Source organism: Procambarus clarkii, chromosome 65 (genome assembly GCF_040958095.1).
Source record: "Procambarus clarkii isolate CNS0578487 chromosome 65, FALCON_Pclarkii_2.0, whole genome shotgun sequence".
NCBI lineage: Eukaryota > Metazoa > Arthropoda > Malacostraca > Decapoda > Cambaridae > Procambarus > Procambarus clarkii.
In genome coordinates, this window is record NC_091214.1 from 11,711,941 (window position 1) to 11,722,156 (window position 10,216).

Genomic DNA, 10,216 nt, shown 5'->3' on the forward strand with positions numbered 1-10,216 from the left:
TCTTCTCCTCCAGTCTTTGCAATGAGAACCTGGAAATTTAAGAAGACTGCATGGGCCAGGTTAGATGCTAAACTGTTAGATGTTAGATGCACATCAAGAAGACTCTATTTGCCATCTCGTGCAACCAACGAGTACCTCTATGGCAGCACACGAGTGGGATCCTGTGGGATCCCTCTAGCAGCAGAAGACTGACTTATTCCTCATCGACATGACATTTAAACTCCTAAACTCGCCCGATGTCGACACAGAGGAGATAGCGCGAGAAGACTGCTGCCTCGTAGTGGCTAAAAGAAGAAGAGAAGACAGAAGTAGTTACACCTGAACACATCTGTTCCTATCTCTCCAAAGATGAAGTGCCTGGAAGATCAGGCCAAATCCAAACTCTCTGGTCTCAGGCAAGGGATGCCTCTGGAAGGATGGAAACGACATGGACAGTGGATGGAGAAGGCGGCTCCATAGAATGCGGTGACATGACTCTGAAAGCTGCCGCAAAAAGAAAAGTTGCCAGGACCATCCGAAACCACAACAGACTTCTTACCGATGTCCGTCTACAAACCCTACGAGACCTAGGGAAAGTAATGAGTGTTGTCTCACAGGAAAAAGATTCATCTCACTTCATGAGAGATGGAGAGTACACGACATTTGCTGACTGGTGCTTCATACACCGAGCAAGATTGAACTTGCTTCCTCTGAATGGAGCCAACCCACGACCAAATGCAAACAAGCCCTGCCTTCGATGTGCTTGGCAAAACGAAACATTGCCACATATCATGTGCCATTGCATAACATATTCTGATGCCTATAGAAGACGTCACAATGCACTAGTGGACAGTCAAGATAATTGCCTTAGGACGCCACTGGAAAGTAATATCAGAAAATCAGTGTGTCCCAAGAGCAGTGTTCTCAAACCCGACCTCGTCATCGAGAAGAACAACAAACTACTGATCATCGACGTCACCTGCTCCTTTGAGAGTATGGGGGATGCCTTCGCAGATGCACGGACCGAGAAGGAAACGAAGTACGCCGATCTTGCTGTGGAGATGAGGGCGTTGCCGCGGTACAACAGAGTGACCGTCCACGCCTTCATAGTTGGACTACTAGGATCGTACGACCCACTCAACGAGCGACTGATGAAGAGTGGCGTCGAAGAAGTACTTCGCAACCTTCAGAAAGCTGTGTGTGTGAGCGATGTGATAAGATGGTCGAGGATGCGGTACATCGAGCACATCACCGGAGCTCGACAATATGAATAATGTCTATTAGTATGTATGTAAAAATTTGCATTATATAAATGTTAGGCCAAAAATAATTCACACTTTGTAACTTTTAAAGATCCTTTGTAAACCTAAGCTTTGCCAAAAATGTTAAGCATAGCCCTGATGAAAGCATTGTAAAAACCCACGCTGTACCATTTTTTTATAAATAAAGGCATCTCAGGCATCTGCCCGGCTGTGCGCCTCGTGGCCCATTGTCATGGCAACCCGGCATACCAACCTATTTCCTGCTGTGCTTGATAATCCAAATGATCTCCAAACAATGGAACCAGAGTCCGTCTGTGAGGTATATATTGATTTTCGAAGTGTGTTGCAATCAAACAGTGTGACAGGATTAGATGGAAAATTGGAAAGAGAGTGGCAGCTACATCACAGTATGCTTCAAGAAATTCTAGACATGCAGAATTTGCTCATGGGTAGGAGATAATTGGTAATGATGAGGGGCAACACAGGAAACCGAGTGAAGAATGTGGAGGTGGGTGATGGTAGGACCACACAGCAAGGGGAACTGCCTCCTCTTGTCCCCGGAGCTGACTATGTGCGTCTGGTATTCCCGGCTGGAACAACAACCCAAGCTAAGTTGATATGGTTCAATCAACTTCCTAACAACTTCAACAGACCATATTGAATTCAGTCTGACCAAGAATAACTTCTGCCTACATATGTGTGTCACATAAGCAAGATGATGTCATCAGTCGGCTGGTTGAAGGAGAGATTGGTAATATAGTTTTTACCAGATATAATGTAATCAATCTCCCTAGAAAATTTAAGGAGTATCTTGTTGCCAGTTTTCGAAGAGAGTTTTCTATTCATAGAGCAGTTAATATTGAAGGGGGTGTACAAGCCATGACGCATAAACGAGGATGGTGAACCACTCAAAAGGATCATCATTGTCTGGAAAGACAATGAACCTCCTTATCAACAACATTGCTTCCTTGGAAGTTTCATCCAAGTTATATTAGACCTTGGATGTCCTCTCCTGTTATCTGTTATAATTGTCATGGTACTAATCATGTGTAAGTACTGTTGACGTGAGTGTGTGTGTGTGTGCAGGTTCTGTGCTGATCACCATGATACAAGGATGCGTCTTCACAAGGACCCCCTCCCCCTATATCTCAGGACAGTGAGGTAGCCTCTCCTCTGGTCAAAGTGTGTCCCCAGTGTTTACTTGAAGGCATACATGTTTGGTATCATGACTGCATACAATGTCCAGTCTTCCTTAACTTATGTAGAAAGCCAGTGGTGTTTGACCCAGCTGCACCAAGCACCAAGCAGGACGCTCCTGATATCACCTCCAGTAAGCAGTCTCCAAGTATCGTCCAACTGAAGCAGATAAAAATATACGAGTTGATTGGATAAAGATGAAAATTACTGAATTGTGTAAATAAAATAACCATTAAAGACAAATCTGCCCAATGGATGTGGAAAAGTGAGTCATGTTAGCAATAGTGGTAAAGTGAAGGCAGGATGCTAGATACTCCAGAATTGCCAGGACAGCATTGAGATGAGATGGACAGCCTTCAGAGATGCAGTCTCTGCCCTTAAGGACCTCGAACCAGCAACAAGCAGAAACCATGACTGGTTCGAAGGAAAACAATGAGAACAGGTATTTATGTAAAAAAATCACCTGTTCTGTGCACAATAGAATGACCCTACATCACAAGGGAAGATGCCTTTTTGGGGAAGATGTCTTTTTGAGGAATCTCGCTGCCGGCACCATTGCTAGCAGGCTGCACACAGTTTTGTTCTCTGGAAAACTTAAGACTCTGAACACCCATCAGCTTAAATCATCCATTTTGTGAGGAAGAACACATCAATACTCCAAGACAGAGAATATCTTGTTTGGAAGGAAACATTACCGATTTCGTCTCCAGATAATGAAAAAACGTTGTTGATTAGTTGGTGTCCAGCTGGCTGGTATTGTGTACACCCCAGTACACAGGCGAGTAAAACTGTCGTGCCGCACTTGTCGCCCAACTCTCCACGAGTTTTTTTTATTAATATTTTTTTGTGTGATGACTATCACTGACCAGGTCATTATGAGTCCTACCCTGATGGGTGAGGTGGTACCTTGCAGGCAGTGCCACAAGGGGGCATCTTAGGTGAACCGAGCCTGACAGGGAAAAGTAGACCACACCGCTTAACAATGTGTTAGGTATCCCAGATTCCTCCAAGTACTACAACCAGCAAGACACCAGACATAATAGACGTAGAGAGGGCATACTGTTACACACCAGCCAGTGTCAGACTCGGCACAAGATCCAAAATTAAAGATACTGCAGACAGATGAATTTCTACAGCATATGGAGTTGTTATAGCAATGGAAATGGAGCAACCAGTGCTCAAACTTTCAATCACCGTAAACCTGAGAGGACAACTTATAATGTGCTTTTGGGATACCCAGTCGACTTTCCAATACTATAACACAAGCAAATCTTCAATGCGGAACGATGCCGCACAAAAACAGACCACAGGTGCAGCAACACCTGTGCCAGAACACGATGGTTTGCAGTCGTCTGGAGCGGACGTCTCTTGCAGTCGCTCCCCGTAAGGTCGTCGGCAGTTGGTCTAAAGTTCACATTCACCTGACGTGAATAATTTGAAACACAAGGAAGAAAATTTCAAATTATTGACAATCACGCTGGCATGAGGAGCGCTGCGCCAACACCATCACTGAGCCAGCCGGGCCGACACCCTCCACCTCTCCTCCACATTCCTACCAGTCTCTCGTCTTGGACGTGGTTATGAGCTGATGTGTTTGTGTTGTTCTTTGCTGCTACCGGAGTGTGGTTGACAGACGTACGTACGTACGTGTGTGTGTGTGTGTGTGTGTGTGTGTGTGTGTGTGTGTGTGTGTGTGTGTGTGTGTGTGTGTCGTCCCTATCGGCCGGGGTGTTGACTGATGAACCTGTAGACACACGTTGGGGGTGGTATATGTCCCATTATGGCCTTCTACACACCTCCACTTAAGCAGAAGGAATCCGTAGGACTCAAATTCAGTTGTAACATTGATTATGACCTTGTCTGCACGACGATCTTCAATGTGCTACAGATAAAGATGGACGACATATTTGGTTTCCAACAACTGTCAGCAAACAGAGTGGTGGTGAAATTTGAAAACAATCTGGCGTTTTCCGAGTTTCTACAGAAGTATGATGCTGACATTATCAGTCTGCCTAATGGAATAGGATCGGTGCATTTACATATGTTTCTGTGAGGGATGCGCTCTTTGCATTGTCGAATGGAACTATTACTCACATACTGGAACAATATGGGAAAGTGGAAATGTTCGTTTCCACAAATATACCTATGGAGCAAGAAAGAGGTTTCAATGGTACAAGAACAGCGATTAAGGAATATTACAATGAAGTCCCATTTTCAGTGTCAGTAGCAGGTCAATATATTATAATTTATCTACAGTGGACAACTGAAAACTTATTGTAAGTGTTTGCGTACTGGTCACTTGGCTGCTGCCTTCCAGGTATAGAGGAAACAGAACGTATCAACATTTTTCGCGAACATGACTTTCCGCCATTACTGGAGGACAGTGTACCAGAACATGAGCCCACTGAGGTGCGATGCTGAAGATGGTGTTAACCCTGGTGAGCTGACGATAGAACAAGTAATTAATTGTCAACTGGATGTAGAGGATGACTCCATGTGTGATAGTAACGAAGAAATATCTGTGCAGAGGGCAACTCCACCCTCTTCTGTAAGGTCTGGTTGAAAGGATATAAGTCATGTGAAAACTGGTTCTGTAACCAGTCATGTGAAGACACGTAGAAAAAATTAACCCAGACTATTGATCTGAAGTGTATGAAGGACTGTGCAGCTAAATTAAGTCAGAAAAAATTACCAGGTGGTTGGCGCTGAAGTTCAGTGTCCAAGGTCAGGAGGAGTTACCAAAATGTGGGCACAGTACACCCGGTGAGTGGTGATCATGTTAGGGCACAGTACACCCGGTGAGTGGTGATCATGTTAGGGCACAGTACACCCGGTGAGTGGTGATCATGTTAGGGCACAGTACACCCGGTGAGTGGTGATCATGTTAGGGCACAGTACACCCGGTGAGTGGTGATCATGTTAGGGCACAGTACACCCGGTGAGTGGTGATCATGTTAGGGCACAGTACACCCGGTGAGTGGTGATCATGTTAGGGCACAGTACACCCGGTGAGTGGTGATCATGTTAGGGCACAGTACACCCGGTGAGTGGTGATCATGTTAGGGCACAGTGCACCCGGTGAGTGGTGATCATGTTAGGGCACAGTACACCCGGTGAGTGGTGATCATGTTAGGGCACAGTACACCCGGTGAGTGGTGATCATGTTAGGGCACAGTACACCCGGTGAGTGGTGATCATGTTAGGGCACAGTACACCCAGTGAGTGGTGATCATGTTAGGGCACAGTACACCCGGTGAGTGGTGATCATGTTAGGGCACAGTGCACCCGGTGAGTGGTGATCATGTTAGGGCACAGTACACCCGGTGAGTGGTGATCATGTTAGGGCACAGTACACCCAGTGAGTGGTGATCATGTTAGGGCACAGTACACCCGGTGAGTGGTGATCATGTTAGGGCACAGTGCACCCGGTGAGTGGTGATCATGTTAGGGCACAGTACACCCGGTGAGTGGTGATCATGTTAGGACACAGTACACCCGGTGAGTGGTGATCATGTTAGGGCACAGTACACCCGGTGAGTGGTGATCATGTTAGGGCACAGTACACCCGGTGAGTGGTGATCATGTTAGGGCACAGTGCACCCGGTGAGTGGTGATCATGTTAGGGCACAGTACACCCGGTGAGTGGTGATCATGTTAGGGCACAGTGCACCCGGTGAGTGGTGATCATGTTAGGGCACAGTACACCCGGTGAGTGGTGATCATGTTAGGACACAGTACACCCGGTGAGTGGTGATCATGTTAGGGCACAGTACACCCGGTGAGTGGTGATCATGTTAGGGCACAGTACACCCGGTGAGTGGTGATCATGTTAGGGCACAGTGCACCCGGTGAGTGGTGATCATGTTAGGGCACAGTACACCCGGTGAGTGGTGATCATGTTAGGACACAGTACACCCGGTGAGTGGTGATCATGTTAGGGCACAGTGCACCCGGTGAGTGGTGATCATGTTAGGGCACAGTACACCCGGTGAGTGGTGATCATGTTAGGACACAGTACACCCGGTGAGTGGTGATCATGTTAGGGCACAGTACACCCGGTGAGTGGTGATCATGTTAGGGCACAGTACACCCGGTGAGTGGTGATCATGTTAGGGCACAGTACACCCGGTGAGTGGTGATCATGTTAGGGCACAGTACACCAGGTGAGTGGTGATCATGTTAGGGCACAGTACACCAGGAGAGTGGTGATCATGTTAGGGTACAGTACACCAGGAGTGGTGATCATGTTAGGGCACAGTACACCCGGTGAGTGGTGATCATGTTAGGGCACAGTACACCCGGTGAGTGGTGATCATGTTAGGGCACAGTACTCCCGGTGAGTGGTGATCATGTTAGGGCACAGTACACCCGGTGAGTGGTGATCATGTTAGGGCACAGTACACCCGGTGAGTGGTGATCATGTTAGGGCACAGTACACCAGGTGAGTGGTGATCATGTTAGGGCACAGTACACCCGGTGAGTGGTGATCATGTTAGGGCACAGTACACCAGGTGAGTGGTGATCATGTTAGGGCACAGTACACCCGGTGAGTGGTGATCATGTTAGGGCACAGTACACCCGGTGAGTGGTGATCATGTTAGGGCACAGTACACCAGGTGAGTGGTGATCATGTTAGGGCACAGTACACCCGGTGAGTGGTGATCATGTTAGGGCACAGTACACCCGGTGAGTGGTGATCATGTTAGGGCACAGTACACCCGGTGAGTGGTGATCATGTTAGGGCACAGTACACCCGGTGAGTGGTGATCATGTTAGGGCACAGTACACCCGGTGAGTGGTGATCATGTTAGGGCACAGTACACCCGGTGAGTGGTGATCATGTTAGGACACAGTACACCCGGTGAGTGGTGATCATGTTAGGGCACAGTACACCCGGTGAGTGGTGATCATGTTAGGGCACAGTACACCCGGTGAGTGGTGATCATGTTAGGGCACAGTACACCCGGTGAGTGGTGATCATGTTAGGGCACAGTACACCCAGTAAGTGGTGATCATGTTAGGGCACAGTACACCCAGTAAGTGGTGATCATGTTAGGGCACAGTACACCCGGTGAGTGGTGATCATGTTAGGGCACAGTACACCCGGTGAGTGGTGATCATGTTAGGGCACAGTACACCCGGTGAGTGGTGATCATGTTAGTGCACAGTACACCCGGTGAGTGGTGATCATGTTAGGGCACAGTACACCAGGTGAGTGGTGATCATGTTAGGGCACTGTACACCAGGTGAGTGGTGATCATGTTAGGGCACAGTACACCCGGTGAGTGGTGATCATGTTAGGGCACTGTACACCCGGTGAGTGGTGATCATGTTAGGGCACAGTACACCAGGTGAGTGGTGATCATGTTAGGGCACAGTACACCCGGTGAGTGGTGATCATGTTAGGGCACAGTACACCAGGTGAGTGGTGATCATGTTAGGGCACAGTACACCCGGTGAGTGGTGATCATGTTAGGGCACTGTACACCCGGTGAGTGGTGATCATGTTAGGGCACAGTGCACCCAGTGAGTGGTGATCATGTTAGGGCACAGTACACCCGGTGAGTGGTGATCATGTTAGGGCACAGTGTACCCGGTGAGTGGTGATCATGTTAGGGCACAGTGCACCCGGTGAGTGGTGATCATGTTAGGGCACAGTGCACCCGGTGAGTGGTGATCATGTTAGGGCACAGTGCACCCGGTGAGTGGTGATCATGTTAGGGCACAGTACACCCGGTGAGTGGTGATCATGTTAGGGCACAGTACACCCGGTGAGTGGTGATCATGTTAGGGCACAGTATACCCGGTGAGTGGTGATCATGTTAGGGCACAGTATACCCGGTGAGTGGTGATCATGTTAGGGCACAGTATACCCGGTGAGTGGTGATCATGTTAGGGCACAGTATACCCGGTGAGTGGTGATCATGTTAGTTCACAGTACACCCGGTGAGTGGTGATCATGTTAGGGCACAGTACACCCGGTGAGTGGTGATCATGTTAGGGCACAGTACACCCGGTGAGTGGTGATCATGTTAGGGCACAGTACACCAGGTGAGTGGTGATCATGTTAGGGCACAGTACACCAGGTGAGTGGTGATCATGTTAGGGCACAGTACACCCGGTGAGTGGTGATCATGTTGCAGAACATGAACAGAATCGAGCCGCGAGGGAAAATATTAAACCTAAATTTCGAAAATGTTAAGATGACACTCACTAACGAGTGAGAATGACAGATAGAGTATTTTTTTCAAAATTACATTCGGGAAGCCTATTAATTTTAATTGTGCTAATTTAAACATTAATGGGCTCAGCTGTAGAATCAAACAGTTACAACTAACATCCCTGTTTAAATATCATAAATTGGATGTGCTTTTATTGCAAGAACACAATGTGCAAGATGTTAAGAAACTTAATGTGCTGCTTCATTATTTTGAAATCCTAATAAATCCTACGAACCTGTTGAAAGGTGGTACGATGATATTGATTGGTAAACAAGCCAACATAAAGGTTCTTAATACCGGAATGGATGATAATGATAATGTTTTAAATGTGAGGATTTCCTTTCTTGACACCATAATTCCTCTGCGTAATGTGTATGCTCCCTCTGGCACCCGCAGGAAGAGAGGGAGGTAGTGTTCTCTAAAGAGTTATTGTATTTTTAGATATGATACACGTAATGTTATTTATGGTGGCGACTTTAATTGTGTCACTTCTGTGAAAGATTGTAGTACTCAGTCGAACACATATGTATCTCCTGCTTAAATTACACTTTAGAAATGTATTGGTGTGAAGGATGCGAATAGCATTAATGGGGTTGTCTCTGAGTACACGTATGTTTGCCAGAATTCTAGTTCTCGTCTTGATAGAATAAATATGCACACATTACATAATAAAATTAGCTCTTGTAGTACTGTTCTGGTCAGCTGTTCAAATCATTGTTTAGTTGTGGTGAAGATTGTCATTAACGATCAGGTTAAAGTGGGGACAGGGTCATGGAAGCTCATTTGCAGTCTGTTGCAAAGTAGAGATGCAAGTCATAATTTTCAAGTGTTGTGGGAACACCTGGTTGGGCAAAAACACAAGTTCAATGTCTTTTGGAGAGGCGGGACATGCGTTTGGAGAGGCGGGACATGCGTTTGGAGTGGCGGGACATGCGTTTGGAGAGGCGGGACATGCGTTTGGAGTGGCGGGACATGCGTTTGGAGTGGCGGGACATGCGTTTGGAGTGGCGGGACATGCGTTTGGAGTGGCGGGACATGCGTTTGGAGTGGCGGGACATGCGTTTGGAGTGGCGGGACATGCGTTTGGAGTGGCGGGACATGCGTTTGGAGTGGCGGGACATGCGTTTGGAGTGGCGGGACATGTGTAAAATTTCATGTAAAAGTTTTTGTGAAAGTGAAATTTTGAAAATTTTCAACCGCCAAAAAAAAAAGGCAGCTGAAAAAATGGCCTTTTAACCTTTGTACAACACAGATTAAAACAACTTTATGCAAAGGTTAATATGGGATTAGACAAGTCATAATGCGGGATGAAATATCTGAAGGAGTCAATGTTCGCCTCCAGATTAATGATAGGATATATGATGAAAAACTCTCTCCATATTTGTTAAGTAAAGTCAAGAATAACAAGGGCTTGCGACTAGTATCAAAGCTGGCGATGGGACGGACATGACAAACACGGATGGGATTGTATGTTATGTTAGAGGTGAATTAGAGAAAGTGTACACACAAATGGACGTAGACCAAGGTATGCGGGAGTATTTCCTTGGAAAATGTTCA

General features: G+C 46.9%; 1 protein-coding gene across 1 annotated transcript; it reads left to right on the forward strand.

The window, feature by feature from the left end:
* The first annotated feature begins 470 nt into the window (after nucleotides 1-470).
* LOC123771180 (uncharacterized) lies at nucleotides 471-1,253 on the forward strand. The gene has a single exon (XM_045763631.2). The coding sequence runs from the start codon at nucleotides 471-473 to the stop codon at nucleotides 1,251-1,253; it is 783 nt and encodes a 260-aa protein (XP_045619587.2).
* Nucleotides 1,254-10,216: the final 8,963 nt, after the last annotated feature.